Below are 18,520 nucleotides of genomic sequence, written 5' to 3' on the forward strand. Positions count from 1 at the left end.
CTGTTCAGGGGCAGAACGAAAGGATTTATATCTTGTCAGCTCGGGGATTTGAACACTAGGCTCTAACCACTAGGCTCTAACCACTAGGCTCTAACCACTAGGCTACCCTGCCGCCCCTAGGCTACCCTTGCCGATGTCAACGTTGTGAACAGAGTGCCCCATGGTGGGGTTATGATATGGTCAGGCATAAGCTACGGACAACAAACACAATTGCATTTTTTCAAACGCAATTTGAATGCACAGAGATGCCATAACGAGATCCTGAGGCCCATTATCGTGCCATTCTTCCGCCGCCATCACCTCATGTTTCATCAGGATAATGCACGGCCCCATGTCACAAGGATCTGTACACCATTCCTGGAAGATGAAAATGTCCCAGTTTTTCCATGGCCTGCATACTCACCAGACATGTCAACCATTGAGCATGTGTGGGATGCGCTGGATCGACGTGTACAACAGTGTGTTCCAGTTCGCGCCAATATCCAGCAATTTCGCACAGCCATTGAAGAGGAGTGGGAGAACATTCCACAGGCCACAAGCAACAGCCTAGTCAACTCTATGCAAAGGAAATGTGTCACACTGCATGAGGCAAATGGTGGTGTCATCAGATACTGATCGGTTTTCTGATCCACTCCTCTACCTTTTTTTAAAAGGTATCTTTGACCAACAGATGCATATCTGTATTCCCAGTCATGTGAAATCCATAGATTAGGGCCTAATGAATTTATTTAAATTGACAGGATTTCCGTATATGAACTGAAACGCAGTGCAATCTTAGAAATTGTTGCATGTTGTGTTTATATTTTTGTTCAGTATAAATCATTAAAAATGTCAATTTCAATGGGGTAACATCAGAGTTGTGACGTCCGAAGGATCCCAGATAGCAAGGACTGCTGTGCAAATTTGACAGGAAGTGAGCAGTTCAAGAGCTCGTCGCGAGAAGATTGAGGTATAATAAGAAGCCACGTCATGAAAACTTGACTGAGGAACCAAACCTTCGTGAATAATTATTGTCGTCGAAAGGGAATTATAACACAAGGGGTATCGTCAGTCGCCACAGGACTTTGGGACTGTTCGTTTGCCTTTAGGCAATTCGTTGACTGTGGTCGTTTTGCCAAGATCGTATGGAAAGATGTCAGATATCGGGGACTGGTTCAAAACAATCCCGTTCATCACCCGGTACTGGTTTGCTGGGTCGATTGCGGTTCCCTTGATAGGTAAACTGGGACTAATCAGTCCCATGTACCTCGTCTTATGGCCAGAGAACTTCTTTCACAAATTTCAGGTAAGATATGGGCAGTGAGGTTGTTTTTGTGTGCTACAATTTGCTGTGTTGCTATGATAGCCTAGCATCAAGGCTAGCAGGCCTTGGATTGTACGAGGGGTGTGAATTCAGTCCAATCACAAAACGAACAGGTTGGACTTCCGGGATGCATGAAGACGCTAGTTCAGTGATAGGATAGCAGCATTTTCAATAGCAATTATGTACAAATTAACTACATGATTATTTCGAAAGGTTTGTTGAATATCTCACAAATATTTGATATTCCTGGATTTGTTATAGGTTTGGTTGAGTGAGATTTGACCAAAAATAATGTCAATGCAATTCCAACAGGTGGTGCTATCACATCCACATTTGGACATCCTCATCATAACTGGCACCTCCCACATTACGTACAGTAGTCATCATGACTCTCAAGCAAGGGTTTCATCATAGTCTTCTGACAGGTGGCGTCACAACGTGACACCCTTCTTTTGTTACTGGACCCCACCTCTATGAAGTGGGTACACACACACACACACACACACACACACACACACACACACACACACACACACACACACACACACACACACACACACACACACACACACACACACACACACACACACACACACACACACACACACACACACATACAGAGTGGTGTAAAGTTTTCAAGTAAAAATACTTGAAAGTACCACAATTATTATTACATTTTTTTAGGTATCTGAACTTTACTTTACTATTGATATTTTTAACAACTTTTACTTCACTACATTCCTAAAGAAAATAATGTACTTTTTACTCCATACATTTTCCCTGACACCCAAAAGTACTTGTTATATTTTCAATGCTTAGCAGGACAGGAAAGTGGGCCAATTAACTCACTTATCAATAGATCATCCCTACTGCCTCTGATCTGGCGGACTCACTAAACACAAATGCTTAGTTTGTAAGCGATGTCTGCGTGTTGTAGTGTGCCTTGGGCTATCCTTAAAAACATATAAAAGACATATTCAAAACATCTTGTTTTCTTTAATATAAGATATTTTAATTTATTAATACTTTTACTTTTGATACTTAATTATATTTAAAACCAAATACTTTTACTCAAGTAGTATTTTTGGGGGTGACTTGAGTCATTTTCTATTAAGGTATCTTTTATATTTTACTCAAGTATGATAATTGGGTTATTTCCCACCACGACCACATACCGGGTGGACAGTATCGGTTCTCAGCCCTGACAGCTCAGCTGACTACTGGTTGTTATCTTGTGAAGGCAGAGTAGGTTTCCATTGGCGAGGCCACAGCTGGCACACCTGTGCTGGGCAGTCTGGGCTGTTGTTCCATTGGGGTTTTTGTGTAAACCAGTGCAGTGCCCCAACCCGGTCAGATGGCCCAGGGTGTATGTTTTAGGGTTCTCACGATACCAGTATTGCAATGGCCACAAAACATGAAGCAGACTTCATTTGCTGAGACAAAAACATTCTAAAGTTGTAAACACACAGCCTTCTGTTGTCAACAGTCACATTAGTCTTTTTCTCCCAACTAGGCTTATATCATAGACAGTTAAATGCAGGCAGTCTTTAAAGAACCATAGTTTAGTTTGCTTTGGGTTTTCCTGGTATCACAATACATGTATGGTATCCTGAATACCCTCGTGTGTTTACATCAACCAGTGAATGTGAAGTTTGAGTTTACATCACATGAGAATAAAGTGTTTAGCTGTGGAGGGCCTGCCAAGCTCCAGCTCTCCTCCCACAGCACCCCCCCCCACACCAGTTACTGCCTTGACCTGCCTAAATGCTAACAGAATCTATGATATCTCTCTTTCTCTCTCTACAGGTATGGAGACCAATCACCTCCACCCTATACTTCCCTGTGGGTCCTGGAACAGGCTTCCTCTACCTAGTCAATCTTTATTTCCTCTACCAGTACTCTACCAGGCTGGAGACAGGTGGGTTCACACAGTACTCTACCGGGCAGGAGACAGGTGGGTTCACACAGTACTCTACCGGGCTGGAGACAGGTGGGTTCACACAGTACTCTACCGGGCTGGAGACAGGTGGGTTCACACAGTACTCTACCGGGCAGGAGACAGGTGGGTTCACACAGTACTCTACCGGGCTGGAGACAGGTGGGTTCACACAGTACTCTACCGGGCTGGAGACAGGTGGGTTCACGCCAGGTCACGGGGCTTGGAGACAGGTGGGTTCACGCCAGGTCACAAAAGGTGGGTTCACGCCAGGTCACAAAAGGTGGGTTCACGCCAGGTCACAAAAGGTGGGTTCACGCCAGGTCACAGAAGGTGGGTTCACGCCAGGTCACAGAAGGTGGGTTCACGCCAGGTCACAGAAGGTGGGTTCACGCCAGGTCACAGAAGGTGGGTTCACGCCAGGTCACAGAAGGTGGGTTCACGCCAGGTCACAGAAGGTGGGTTCACGCCAGGTCACAGAAGGTGGGTTCACGCCAGGTCACAGAGGCTAGCTAGGCTGACAGTCTGCCAGCTCTCATTTTCAGTTATGTCTGAGGGTAAATAATACACATTGAGCCTGTCCTGTGGAAGAGGCCTGTCCTGTGGAAGAGGCCCCTCCATCAGGCACCATAATACACATTGAGCCTGTCCTGTGGAAGAGGCCTGTCCTGTGGAAGCAGCTCCTCCACCAGGTACCATAATACACATTGAGCCTGTCCTGTGGAAGCAGCCCCTCCACCAGGTACCATAATACACATTGAGCCTGTCCTGTGGAAGAGGCCCCTCCATCAGGCACCATAATACACATTGAGCCTGTCCTGTGGAAGAGGCCCCTCCATCAGGCACCATAATACACATTGAGCCTGTCCTGTGGAAGAGGCCCCTCCACCAGGTACCATAATACACATTGAGCCTGTCCTGTGGAAGCAGCCCCTCCACCAGGTACCATAATACACATTGAGCCTGTCCTGTGGAAGAGGCCCCTCCATCAGGCACCATAATACACATTGAGTCTGTCCTGTGGAAGAGGCCCCTCCATCAGGCACCATAATACACATTGAGCCTGTCCTGTGGAAGAGGCCCCTCCATCAGGTACCATAATACACATTGAGTCTGTCCTGTGGAAGAGGCCCCTCCATCAGGTACCATAATACACATTGAGCCTGTCCTGTGGAAGAGGCCTGTCCTGTGGAAGCAGCCCCTCCACCAGGTACCATAATACACATTGAGTCTGTCCTGTGGAAGAGGCCCCTCCACCAGGCACCATAATACACATTGAGCCTGTCCTGTGGAAGAGGCCTGTCCTGTGGAAGCAGCCCCTCCACCAGGTACCATAATACACATTGAGTCTGTCCTGTGGAAGAGGCCCCTCCATCAGGCACCATAATACACTTTGAGCCTGTCCTGTGGAAGAGGCCCCTCCATCAGGTACCATAATACACATTGAGCCTGTCCTGTGGAAGAGGCCCCTCCATCAGGTACCATAATACACATTGAGCCTGTCCTGTGGAAGAGGCCCCTCCATCAGGTACCATAATACACATTGAGTCTGTCCTGTGGAAGAGGCCCCTCCATCAGGCACCATAATACATTTTGAGCCTGTCCTGTGGAAGAGGCCCCTCCATCAGGTACCATAATACACATTGAGCCTGTCCTGTGGAAGAGGCCCCTCCATCAGGTACCATAATACACATTGAGCCTGTCCTGTGGAAGAGCCCCTCCATCAGGTACCATAATACACATTGAGCCTGTCCTGTGGAAGAGGCACCATAATACACATTGAGTCTGTCCTGTGGAAGAGGCCCCTCCATCAGGTACCATAATACACATTGAGCCTGTCCTGTGGAAGAGGCCTGTCCTGTGGAAGAGGCCCCTCCATCAGGTACCATAATACACATTGAGTCTGTCCTGTGGAAGAGGCCCCTCCATCAGGCACCATAATACACATTGAGCCTGTCCTGTGGAAGAGGCCCCTCCATCAGGTACCATAATACACATTGAGTCTGTCCTGTGGAAGAGGCCCCTCCATCAGGTACCATAATACACATTGAGCCTGTCCTGTGGAAGAGGCCCCTCCATCAGGTACCATAATACACATTGAGTCTGTCCTGTGGAAGAGGCCCCTCCATCAGGCACCATAATACACATTGAGTCTGTCCTGTGGAAGAGGCCCCTCCATCAGGTACCATAATACACATTGAGTCTGTCCTGTGGAAGAGGCCCCTCCATCAGGTACCATAATACACATTGAGTCTGTCCTGTGGAAGAGGCCCCTCCATCAGGTACCATAATACACATTGAGTCTGTCCTGTGGAAGAGGCCCCTCCATCAGGCACCATAATACACATTGAGTCTGTCCTGTGGAAGAGGCCCCTCCACCAGGTACCATAATACACATTGAGTCTGTCCTGTGGAAGAGGCCCCTCCACCAGGCACCATAATACACATTGAGTCTGTCCTGTGGAAGAGGCCCCTCCATCAGGCACCATAATACACATTGAGCCTGTCCTGTGGAAGAGGCCCCTCCACCAGGCACCAAACTAGGAGCAGTCCAATAGACATCACTTGTTTTTATATAGACAAGAATGTTGTATGTTTATGGGCTCGATGGAGGTGAAAGGTAGGAGAGGCTTAAAGAGCAGTGGGCTGGATTGGAACCCATGCTGACAGCGGTACATGGTAGATGCGCTCCAGAGGAAGCGGGTTAGACAGCTAGACCATCCCAGGCCTCACCGATCACTTCTTATCGTTCGTCAGGCTCCATTATACATCTGATCTGTTACACAACATTAGGACGGTAGGAGGAAGCAGACCATGTTGTTCACTACACACACAGATTTAAAAAAAAATCTTGTGACCATGGTGGGGTTAGGCAAGTAGAATATGATTAAATAAAGAATTGTGGTGTAAGGTCTGTATGTACAGTATTTTTAAATGTGATGACACCTATTGCCTGCCGCTCAAATAAATCTCTCAATGTCATTTCAAAGGGGATTTATTGGCATGGAAACATGTTTACGTTGCCAAAGCACATGAAATAAACAAACAAAAGTGTTTCTCTCATATCTCCTCTCTCCCTCTCTATCCTCTCTCCCTCTCATATCTCCTCTCTTTCCTCTCTATCCTCTCTCCCTCTCATATCTCCTCTCTCCCTCTCTATCCTCTCTCCCTCTCATATCTCCTCTCTTTCCCTCTCTATCCTCTCTCCCTCTCATATCTCCTCTCTTTCCCTCTCTATCCTCTCTCTCACTCATATCTCCTCTCTCTCCCTCTCTATCCTCTCCCTCTCATATCTCCTCTCTCTTTCCCTCTCTATCCTCTCTCCCTCTCATATCTCCTCTCTCTCCCTCTCTATCCTCTCTCCCTCTCATATATCTCCTCTCTCTTTCCCTCTCCCTCTCATATCTCCTCTCTCTTTCCCTCTCTATCCTCTCTCCCTCTCATATCTCCTCTCTCTTTCCCTCTCTATCCCTCTCTCTCCCTCTCATATCTCCTCTCTCTCCCTCTATCCTCTCTCCCTCTCATATCTCCTCTCTTTCCCTCTCTATCCTCTCTCCCTCTCATATATCTCCTCTCTCTTTCCCTCTATCCTCTTTCATATCTCCTCTCTCTCCCTCTCATATCTCCTCTCTTTCCCTCTCTATCCTCTCTCCCTCTCATATATCTCCTCTCTCTTTCCCTCTCTATCTTCTCTCATATCTCTCTCCCTCTCATATCTCCTCTCTCATATCTCCTCTCTCTCCCTCTCATATCTCCTCTCTCCCTCTCCTCTCCTCTATCTCCTCTCTCTCCCTCTCATATCTCCTCTCTCTCCCTCTCATATCTCCTCTCTCCCTCTCATATCTCTCTCTCTCCCTCTCATATCTCCTCTCTCTCCCTCTCATATCTCCTCTCTCTCCCTCTCATATCTCCTCTCTCTCCCTCTCATATCTCCTCTCTGTCCCTCTCATATCTCCTCTCTCCCTCTCATATCTCCTCTCTCTCCCTCTCATATCTCCTCTCTCTCCCTCTCATATCTCCTCTCTCCCTCTCATATCTCCTCTCTCTGTCCTCTCATATCTCCTCTATCCTCTCTCCCTCTCATATCTCTTCTCTCTATCCTCTCATATCTCCTCTATCCTCTCTCATATCTCCTCTGTCCTCTCTCCCTCTCTATCCTCTCTCCCTCTCATATCTCCTCTATCCTCTCTCCCTCTCATATCTCCTCTATCCTCTCTCCCTCTCATATCTCCTCTCTCTCCCTCTCATATCTCCTCTCTCTCCCTCTCATATATCCTCTCTCCCTCTCATATATCCTCTCTCTCCCTCTCATATATCCTCTCTCTCCCTCTCATATATCCTCTCTCTCATATCTCCTCTATCCTCTCTCATTTCTCCTCTGTCCTCTCCCTCTCATATCTCCTCTCTCTATCCTCTCTCCCTCTCCTATCTCTTCTCTCTATCCTCTCTCATATCTCCTCTGTCCTCTCTCCCTCTCATATCTCCTCTCTCTATCCTCTCTCCCTCTCCTATCTCTTCTCTCTATCCTCTCTCATATCTCCTCTGTCCTCTCTCCCTCTCATATCTCCTCTCTCTATCATCTCTCCCTCTCCTATCTCTTCTCTCTCATACATCTCTTCCAGGGGCGTTTGATGGGCGTCCGGCTGACTTTGTGTTCATGCTGCTCTTCAACTGGCTCTGCATCGTTGTATCCTTTACCTGCTTATCAATATGATTCCTTCATCTGTTATGCAGCTGACAACATTATCAGTCCTAGTAAATTAATTAGCCATACATTTAACTTATCGTCTCTGTCTGAAAACCTCCTCATACATTTAACTTATCGTCTCTGTCCGAAAACCTCCTCATACATTTAACTTATCGTCTCTGTTCGAAAACCTCCTCATACATTTAACTTATCGTCTCTGTCTGAAAACCTCCTCATACATTTAACTTATCGTCTCTGTCCGAAAACCTCCTCATACATTTAACTTATCGTCTCTGTTCGAAAACCTCCTCATACATTTAACTTATCGTCTCTGTTCGAAAACCTCCTCATACATTTAACTTATCGTCTCTGTTCGAAAACCTCCTCATACATTTGACTTATCGTCTCTGTCCGAAAACCTCCTCATACATTTAACTTATCGTCTCTGTTCGAAAACCTCCTCATACATTTAACTTATCGTCTCTGTTCGAAAACCTCCTCATACATTTAACTTATCGTCTCTGTTCGAAAACCTCCTCATACATTTAACTTATCGTCTCTGTTCGAAAACCTCCTCATACATTTAACTTATCGTCTCTGTCTGAAAACCTCCTCATACATTTAACTTATCGTCTCTGTCCGAAAACCTCCTCATACATTTAACTTATCGTCTCTGTTCGAAAACCTCCTCATACATTTAACTTATCGTCTCTGTTCGAAAACCTCCTCATACATTTAACTTATCGTCTCTGTTCGAAAACCTCCTCATACATTTAACTTATCGTCTCTGTCCGAAAACCTCCTCATACATTTAACTTATCGTCTCCGTCTGAAAACCTCCTCATACATTTAACTTATCGTCTCTGTTCGAAAACCTCCTCATACATTTAACTTATCGTCTCCGTCTGAAAACCTTCAAAACAGAAACTTTTCAGGAATTGGAACATACCATTATGAAACTTTTATATATTTTGAATAAATGTTTTGTGTCCTTGAGTCATGAAATGTTCAGAGAACATTGAGGGGAGTTCATTTAAAGCGGTAATGTAAAAATATATATTTGCAAAATTGGAGTTACAAGGTTTTCATCAGACAGCGACGTTATGCTGTTTTGTCCATTGTTAAAGGTAGGCTAATAGTTTTATGTTTTTTGCCATGATTTCCTATTGTTTTTGCCTCTCCTGAGTCCAGGTCTTGTTATATAGTATGTATTATTAGAGCTGCCCCCTGCCTGTTAAGCTGCCAAGCAACAGTTCAGCCCCTTTCCAGTGGCCTAGCTACAATCTGTTTCTCTGGACAGCCAAACCAGTCTCTGTTTCTCTGGACAGCCAAACCTCCTGCCTGCTAGTGGCCTAGCTACAGTCTGTACAGCCAAACTCCCTGCCTGCTAGTGGCCTAGCTACAATCTGTTTCTCTGGACAGCCAAACCAGTCTCTGTTTCTCTGGGCAGCCAAACCTCCTGCCTGCTAGTGGCCTAGCTACAGTCTGTACAGCCAAACTCCCTGCCTGCTAGTGGCCTAGCTACAATCTGTTTCTCTGGACAGCCAAACCCCCTGCCTGCTAGTGGCCTAGCTACAGTCTGTACAGCCAAACTCCCTGCCTGCTAGTGGCCTAGCTACAGTCTGTACAGCCAAACCCCCTGCCTGCTAGTGGCCTAGCTACAGTCTGTACAGCCAAACCCCCTGCCTGCTAGTGACCTAGCTACAGTCTGTACAGCCAAACTCACTGCCTGCTAGTGGCCTAGCTACAATCTGTTTCTCTGGACAGCCAAACCCCCTGCCTGCTAGTGGCCTAGCTACAGTCTGTACAGCCAAACCCCCTGCCTGCTAGTGGCCTAGCTACAGTCTGTACAGCCAAACCCCCTGCCTGCTAGTGGCCTAGCTACAGTCTGTACAGCCAAACCCCCTGCCTGCTAGTGGCCTAGCTACAGTCTGTACAGCCAAACCCCCTGCCTGCTAGTGGCCTAGCTACAGTCTGTACAGCCAAACCCCCTGCCTGCTAGTGGCCTAGCTACAGTCTGTACAGCCATGTGGTTAATGCAGGTCATATGGATGGACAACACCACTCACGTGAACGATCGGGTTGAAATACAGCCTCCGTCTTTCTGCCCATGCTGCCTCAGTTACTGTGTTGTGGTTCCAGAACCTCAGTACAGCTGGAATGGATCATTAGGCTCCTCTATGCTCCATGACAGAACAGACACAATAGTTCTGTTGTCAAGTCATCTGTTCCACTGCTTTTCCTTTTGAGTAACTAGAAGGGAAATGGTCAGGTCAGGGTAACTAGAAGGGAAATGGTCAGGTCAGGGTAACTAGAAGGGAAATGGTCAGGTCAGGGTAACTAGAAGGGAAATGGTCAGGTCAGGGTAACTAGAAGGGAAATGGTCAGGTCAGGGTAACTAGAAGGGAAATGGTCAGGTCAGGGTAACTAGAAGGGAAATGGTCAGGTCAGGGTAACTAGAAGGGAAATGGTCAGGTCAGGGTAACTAGAAGGGAAATGGTCAGGTCAGGGTAACTAGAAGGGAAATGAAGGTCAGGGTAACTAGAAGGGAAATGAAGGTCAGGGGAAATGAAGGTCAGGGTAACTAGAAGGGAAATGGAGGTCAGGTCAGGGTAACTAGAAGGGAAATGAAGATCAGGGGAACTGGAAGGGAAATGAAGGTCAGGTCAGGGTAACTGGAAGGGAAATGAAGGTCAGGGGAAATGAAGGTCAGGGGAAATTAAGGTCAGGGTAACTAGAAGGGAAATGAAGGTCGGGGTAACTAGAAGGGAAATGAAGGTCGGGGTAACTAGAAGGGAAATGAAGGTCTAGAAGGGAAATGAAGGGGTAACTAGAAGGGAAATGAAGGTCGGGGTAACTAGAAGGGAAATGAAGGTCGGGGTAACTAGAAGGGAAATGAAGGTCGGGGTAACTAGAAGGGAAATGAAGGTCGGGGTAACTAGAAGGGAAATGAAGGTCGGGGTAACTAGAAGGGAAATGAAGGTCGGGGTAACTAGAAGGGAAATGAAGGTCGGGGTAACTAGAAGGGAAATGAAGGTCGGGGTAACTAGAAGGGAAATGAAGGTCGGGGTAACTAGAAGGGAAATGAAGGTCGGGGTAACTAGAAGGGAAATGAAGGTCGGGGTAACTAGAAGGGAAATGAAGGTCGGGGTAACTAGAAGGGAAATGAAGGTCGGGGTAACTAGAAGGGAAATGAAGGTCGGGGTAACTAGAAGGGAAATGAAGGTCGGGGTAACTAGAAGGGAAATGAAGGTCGGGGTAACTAGGGAAATGAAGGTCGGGGTAACTAGAAGGGAAATGAAGGTCGGGGTAACTAGAAGGGAAATGAAGGTTGGGGTAACTAGAAGGGAAATGAAGGTCGGGGTAACTAGAAGGGAAATGAAGGTCGGGGTAACTAGAAGGGAAATGAAAGTCAGGTGAAATGAAGGTCGGGGTAACTAGAAGGGAAATGAAGGTCAGGGTAACTAGAAGGGAAATGAAGGTCGGGGTAACTAGAAGGGAAATGAAGGTCAGGGTAACTAGAAGAGAAGTGAAGGTCAGGGTAACTAGAAGAGAAATGAAAGTCAGGTGAAATGAAGGTCAGGGTAACTAGAAGGGAAATGAAGGTCGGGGTAACTAGAAGAGAAGTGAAGGTCAGGGTAACTAGAAGAGAAATGAAAGTCAGGTGAAATGAAGGTCAGGGTAACTAGAAGGGAAATGAAGGTCGGGGTAACTAGAAGAGAAATGAAGGTCGGGGTAACTAGAAGGGAAATGAAGGTCAGGGTAACTAGAAGAGAAATGAAGGTCAGGGTAACTAGAAGAGAAGTGAAGGTCAGGGTAACTAGAAGAGAAATGAAAGTCAGGTGAAATGAAGGTCAGGGTAACTAGAAGGGAAATGAAGGTCGGGGTAACTAGAAGAGAAGTGAAGGTCAGGGTAACTAGAAGAGAAATGAAAGTCAGGTGAAATGAAGGTCAGGGTAACTAGAAGGGAAATGAAGGTCAGGGTAACTAGAAGGGAAATGAAGGTCGGGGTAACTAGAAGGGAAATGAAGGTCAGGGTAACTAGAAGAGAAGTGAAGGTCAGGGTAACTAGAAGAGAAATGAAAGTCAGGTGAAATGAAGGTCAGGGTAACTAGAAGGGAAATGAAGGTCGGGGTAACTAGAAGAGAAATGAAGGTCGGGGTAACTAGAAGGGAAATGAAGGTCAGGGTAACTAGAAGAGAAATGAAGGTCAGGGTAACTAGAAGAGAAGTGAAGGTCAGGGTAACTAGAAGAGAAATGAAAGTCAGGTGAAATGAAGGTCAGGGTAACTAGAAGGGAAATGAAGGTCGGGGTAACTAAAAGGGAAATGAAGGTCAGGGTACCTAGAAGAGAAATGAAGGTCGGGGTAACTAGAAGAGAAATGGTCAGGTCAGGATAACTAGAAGGGAAATGAAGGTCAGGGTAACTAGAAGGGAAATGAAGGTCGGGGTAACTAGAAGAGAAGAGAAGTGAAGGTCAGGGTAACTAGAAGGGAAATGGTCAGGGTAACTAGAAGGGAAATGGTCAGGTCAGGGTAACTAGAAGGGAAATGAAGGTCAGGGTAACTAGAAGGGAAATGAAGGTCGGGGTAACTAGAAGGGAAATGAAGGCTGGGGTAACTAGAAGGGAAATGAAGGTCAGGGTATGTAGCCTGTTTATATACAACTAGACGGAGGGAGTTTGATTTAACATGTGAATACAGGTTTCCTTGACATTACTTGTGTAGATAACCGGCTTAATGATGGACATGCAGGTAGGTTCCTTCTATTCTCTCTCTGTCCTTTACAAGAATTAAGACCTGTTGCCTTTTTCATTTACCAAGACACGTAGTCAAACCCTGCATTAATTAAAGGCTGTCAGCCCATCCCTACTGCACCTGTCAAGGATAGGCAAGGTTTTATTAGCTATATATATATATATATGTGTATACGTGTGTGTGTGTGTGTGTAGAAAATCCACTCAAACTATCTTTTGGTATTATTTTCCATTAGTCCATTGTTGATACAGTCCCAATATGCTTTGCATGTCAGCAATCACATGTTCAAGATAATGGACTTTCTAGAAGCAAAGTGTCACTGGCCACAGCATCATGTCAAGATAATGGACTTTCTAGCAGCAAAGTGTCACTGGCCACAGCATCATGTCAAGATGATGGATTTTCTAGAAGCAAAGTGTCACTGGCCACAGCATCATGTCAAGATAATGGACTTTCTAGCAGCAAAGTGTCACTGGCCACAGCATCATGTCAAGATAATGGACTTTCTAGCAGCAAAGTGTCACTGGCCACAGCATCATGATGACGCAAAACAACTTGACTGCTGACACGCAAAACATATTGGGACTGAATCAACAGTGGACTATTGGAACAATACCAACTCATACTGTAGTCTGAGTGGTTTGTCCCTTTAATCTGTAGAACATCATGTAAACTAGGTTCATTAAGAAGGTCAGATGATCAGACTGGTCTAGTTTATCACGATAGGGAGTTACTGTCAGATGATCAGACTGGTCTAGTTTATCACGATGGGGAGTTATGATCAGACTGGTCCAGTTTATCACGATGGGGAGTTATGATCAGACTGGTCTAGCTTATCACGATAGGGAGTTACTGTCACATGATCAGACTGGTCTAGTTTATCACGATGGGGAGTTATGATCAGACTGGTCTAGCTTATCACGATAGGGAGTTACTGTCACATGATCAGACTGGTCTAGTTTATCACGATGGGGAGTTATGATTAGACTGGTCTAGCTTATCACGATAGGGAGTTACTGTCACATGATCAGACTGGTCTAGTTTATCACGATGGGGAGTTATGATCAGACTGGTCTAGCTTATCACGATAGGGAGTTACTGTCACATGATCAGACTGGTCTAGTTTATCACGATGGGGAGTTATGATCAGACTGGTCCAGTTTATCACGATGGGGAGTTATGATCAGACTGGTCTAGCTTATCACGATAGGGAGTTACTGTCACATGATCAGACTGGTCTAGTTTATCACGATGGGGAGTTATGATCAGACTGGTCTAGTTTATCACGATGGGGAGTTACTGTCAGATGATCAGACTGGTCCAGTTTATCACGATGGGGAGTTATGATCAGACTGGTCCAGTTTATCACGATGGGGAGTTATGATCAGACTGGTCTAGTTTATCACGATGGGGAGTTACTGTCAGATGATCAGACTGGTCCAGTTTATCACGATGGGGAGTTATGATCAGACTGGTCCAGTTTATCACGATGGGGAGTTACTGTCAGATGATCAGACTGGTCCAGTTTATCACGATGGGGAGTAACGGTAGGATGATCAGACTGGTCTAGTCTGCTGTATCTTGTTTCACAGAGGGGCCGCCAGTCGGGCTGTGTCACCCGATTCCCTTTATTGTGCAGTCTGGTCAAAAGTGGTGCACTAAATAGGGAATAGGGTGCCATTTGGGACACTACCTCAGACAGCTGTAAGTCATCAGTCTCTGACAGCTAAGAGGCTAGTCGTCCCGCCTCAGTGCTACTGACCATAAATCTACCAGAGGTCATCACAACCACTGTCATTTAGTGTAAACAAACTGGACACTTCCGTGGTCACCGTGACAATAACAACTATGACATCTACAGCTTCAGTGCTGCTGTGTCGCTGCAGCCTCTTGGCCAGTTGGTTTGTAAAAGAGGATGTATCTATAACCTACATTATTAGATAAAGCTAATGAGGTTTTGGTCCACCTCTTCTTATGAAATGACTGATTTGAGAACTACTATTACCTACATATACATATTACCTCGATTACCCGGTGCCCCGCATATTGACTCTGAACCGGTACCCCCTGTATATAGCCTCCACATTGACTCTGAACCGGTACCCCCTGTATATAGCCTCCACATTGACTCTGAACCGGTACCCCCTGTATATAGCCTCCATATTGACTCTGAACCGGTACCCCCTGTATATAGCCTCCACATTGACTCTGAACCGGTACCCCCTGTATATAGCCTCCACATTGACTCTGTACCGGTACCCCCTGTATATAACCTCCACATTGACTCTGTACCGTAACACCCTGTATATAGCCTCCACATTGACTCTGTACCAATACCCCCTGCATATAGCCTCCACATTGACTCTGTACCAATACCCCCTGTATATAGCCTCCACATCGACTCTGTACCGGTACCCCCTGCATATAGCCTCCACATTGACTCTGTACCGTAACACCCTGTATATAGCCTCCACATCGACTGTACCAGTACCCCCTGTATATAGCCTCCACACCGACTCTGTACCGGTACCCCCTGAATATAACCTCCACATTGACTCTATATACAGGGGGTACCGGTACAGAGTCAATGTGGAGGTTATATACAGGGGGTACCGGTACAACCTCCACATCGACTCTGTACCGGTACCCCCTGCATATAGCCTCCACATTGACTCTGTACCGTAACAGCCTGTATATAGCCTCCACATTGACTCTGTACCGGTACCCCCTGTATATAGCCTCCACATTGACTCTGTACCGGTACCCCCTGTATATAGCCTCCACATTGACTCTACCTGTACCCCCTGTATATAGCCTCCACATTGACTCTGTACCGGTACCCCCTGTATATAGCCTCCACATTGACTGTACCGGTACCCCCTGTATATAGCCTCCACATTGACTCTGTACCGGTACCCCCTGCATATAGCCTCCACATTGACTCTGTACCTGTACCCCCTGTATATAGCCTCACTGTTATTTTACTGCTGCTCTTTAATTATTTGTTACTTTAATCTATTTTTAAAAAACTTCATTGTTGGTTAAGGGCTCATAAGTAAGCATTTCACTGTAAGGTTTACACCTGTTGTATTCAGCGCATGTGACAAATACATTTAGTTTTTAAAAATATGCAAATGATGTTGTGTTTTCCAGCTCCTGATGATCCCGTTGATAATGTCCGTCCTGTACGTGTGGGCTCAGCTGAACAGAGAAACCATAGTCTCCTTCTGGTTTGGGACACGCTTCAAAGCATGTTATCTACCCTGGGTCATCCTTGGATTCAACTACATTATTGGGGGCTCGTAAGTAGTTCCATTATTAAATCAACAATCCGACATGTTATAACTACAATTGACATATAACAGAAATGTCTAAGCCATTAGTCAAATCCTAAATGTCTTGGTTGTTCTCACCTTCAGTGTTGTCAATGAACTGATTGGGAACCTGGTGGGCCATCTCTACTTCTTCCTGATGTTTAAATACCCCATGGACCTGGGAGGCAGGTCCTTCCTGTCAACACCTGACTTCCTGTGAGTTCCTCTGCTTCTCTGCCTGTCTAGTGTCCCAGTCATGTGTTGCTTTAATCCTGACGGGTAGAAATGTCATGAATAGAGGCGACACGATTCCTTATAATACATGTCAGAGATGTGTAATGCGTGTCTGTTCTACACAAATATATTTCTACGTGAACATTCCTGCTGAACACAGGCCTGTTGTCCTCATTCTACAGTTCAGAGATGCATGTCTGTTTTAATACAGTGTGCTTTCTTCTGTCTCTACAGGTACCGCTTCCTGCCCAACAGACGAGGGGGCGTGTCTGGGTTTGGAGCGCCACCCAGCAGGAGACCTGCAGCTCCCGAGGCCGGTGGCGGCGGCGGTGGTGGAGGAGGTATGGGAGGACGTCATGCCTGGGGAGCTGGCTTCCGTCTAGGGGACGACTGAGATTGTCCTACCGAGTAGCAGGACAAAGACTCTTGTCTCCTCTCCTCAAGACTACCGCCGATGCACAAATTATGCAGAAGAAAGCAGATTGTTTTTGTATCCAACTCCCCTTCCTTTGAACTGTTCAGAAAAGAGATGTCTCAGCTGTGGATATGATCAGCATGTTATTCTTTCAGTGCTCTCTTTTACACAAGATGCCATATCTGATTACACTGTAATTACAGGGCTCCTCCTAGCCAGTGTGTTGCCGCAGCCAGCCTTTTCAGAGCGTGGGTTTGGCGATTTAGAAAAGCATTGTTCTGGGAGAGAACAGCCGAAGCACTAAGGACTGAATTCTCTTTGCTCCTTAAATAGAACACGGGGCAACAGCAACACTCACGCTGGCTGTATAGATAGAGGCTCATATATAATAACACAAAACAATATTTCTTGTTCCCCCCCCCTGGGTCTATGCGGTTGTATGATCACACCACACTGAGTGTTTGTCTGTTTTGAATGGGGGAGTAGGGTTGAAGTTGTGGGGGATTGAAATATGTCATCTTCAACATAGTATAATGATGCAACAGTGCAGTTTGTATTTTGAGATAAAAGCCTACGGTTCGCGCTCCGACTGTCCCAGTAGATGCTTTGGATCCATATCAAACTGCAGTGTCGTGGTTCTGTTTCTCCTTTCATTTAGCTCTGCAACATGGCAATTACATGAAACTGCAACATTTAACGAATAGCCCCAGTTGGTGTGAAATGGGTATCAACTGTTTCCACAGAGTGATTTGCTTGTTGCCAACTTGATTTCCATTCAGAAGATGAACCCAGGCTAAATAGCAGCACTCTTTGTCTTGAGGATGAATATTTAGTTATTCACCAGGGTCAATTCAACAAGTTAACTGAAATTACAATTTGTTTTTACAATGGAATTGACCCTGACACACATGTACAGTGACCCATGACCTTATACCAGAGGATGTCTTTCAGTTGAGTATCTTTTGATTGTGTTTCTGGCTGGGTCTCTGCTTCTCGAACTTTTGTACAATGAGTAAACAGACCGTAACAACTTCAGTTTTTGTTGCATAAAAAAATCTTTGAACATTGTTCTGAAGTAATCAAATCCTGTGTCTCTGGACCGAAACATTGTTAAAGGACACAGAGGAAGGGGGGGGGGGGGAGATTAAGGCAGCCCATATACACTGAGAACACAACACTCTGACAGACTGACCAGGTGAAAGCTGTGATCCTTTGTCATTTGTTATTCACTTGAATCAGTGTAGATAAAGGGGAGACCGGCTGGAGGAGGATTGTGGGTGAATGGGCAACACAATGTAAGCGCCTTTGAACGCGGTACGCTCTGGTTTGTGACAAGAATTGCAAACGCTGCTGGGTTTTTCCACACAAGTTTCCCGTGTGTATCAAGAATGATCCAGCCAACTTGACTGTGGGAAGCTTTGGAGTCAACGTGGAGCAGCATCCCTGTGAAACGCTTTCAACACCTTGTAGTCCATGCTCTGAAGAGTTGAGGCTGTTCTGAGGGCAAAAGGGGATGCAACTCAATATTTGGTCTACCCAGTGTGCATTTCCCCTAGAGTTGATTGACATGCCCGCTTAATCTAATCAGCATAACACCAAAATCAGTCTGTTTTTGTTGTTGCAAGGGCCAGTCATCAATCCAGCACATCTACTGTGGAAGGTGGCAGAGCTGCAGTGTGTTTGTCAGACCAGGAGACTCTCTAAAAATCATTTCTCACAAATATCTTTAGTGTCCAAAAGGTTTGGGCTACAAACTAATACGACCATTCTATGGAAAGATGACTCACAATGGTGTTCTCCATTTTGCTCTATGACCACAAGTGTCACGGCACCAGGCTGGAAAGGTTCCACAGTCAAATTCAACCTTTTTCCCCC

The 18,520-nt window shown here is 45.9% G+C and overlaps 1 protein-coding gene and 1 long non-coding RNA gene across 3 annotated transcripts; both read left to right on the forward strand.

The window, feature by feature from the left end:
- The first annotated feature begins 909 nt into the window (after positions 1 to 909).
- On the forward strand, positions 910 to 17,713 carry derl1 (derlin 1). Its single transcript, XM_046335196.1, has 7 exons — positions 910 to 1,285; positions 3,110 to 3,221; positions 7,862 to 7,926; positions 12,653 to 12,679; positions 15,836 to 15,984; positions 16,102 to 16,212; positions 16,465 to 17,713. The coding sequence occupies exons 1-7, from the start codon at positions 1,133 to 1,135 to the stop codon at positions 16,622 to 16,624; spliced, it is 777 nt and encodes a 258-aa protein (XP_046191152.1). The 5' UTR covers positions 910 to 1,132; the 3' UTR covers positions 16,625 to 17,713.
- LOC124019774 lies at positions 7,935 to 12,646 on the forward strand. Of its 2 annotated transcripts, XR_006835843.1 has the most exons (4): positions 7,935 to 10,457; positions 10,651 to 10,731; positions 10,774 to 11,202; positions 11,381 to 12,646. It is a non-coding gene; the product is annotated as an uncharacterized LOC124019774 (long non-coding RNA). The 2 variants fall into 2 exon arrangements; XR_006835844.1 differs by lacking the exon at positions 7,935 to 10,457 and having other exon boundaries at positions 10,655 to 10,704.
- Positions 17,714 to 18,520: the final 807 nt, after the last annotated feature.

The sequence above is a fragment of the Oncorhynchus gorbuscha genome, unplaced genomic scaffold (assembly GCF_021184085.1).
Source record: "Oncorhynchus gorbuscha isolate QuinsamMale2020 ecotype Even-year unplaced genomic scaffold, OgorEven_v1.0 Un_scaffold_681, whole genome shotgun sequence".
Classification (NCBI taxonomy): Eukaryota; Metazoa; Chordata; class Actinopteri; order Salmoniformes; family Salmonidae; genus Oncorhynchus; species Oncorhynchus gorbuscha.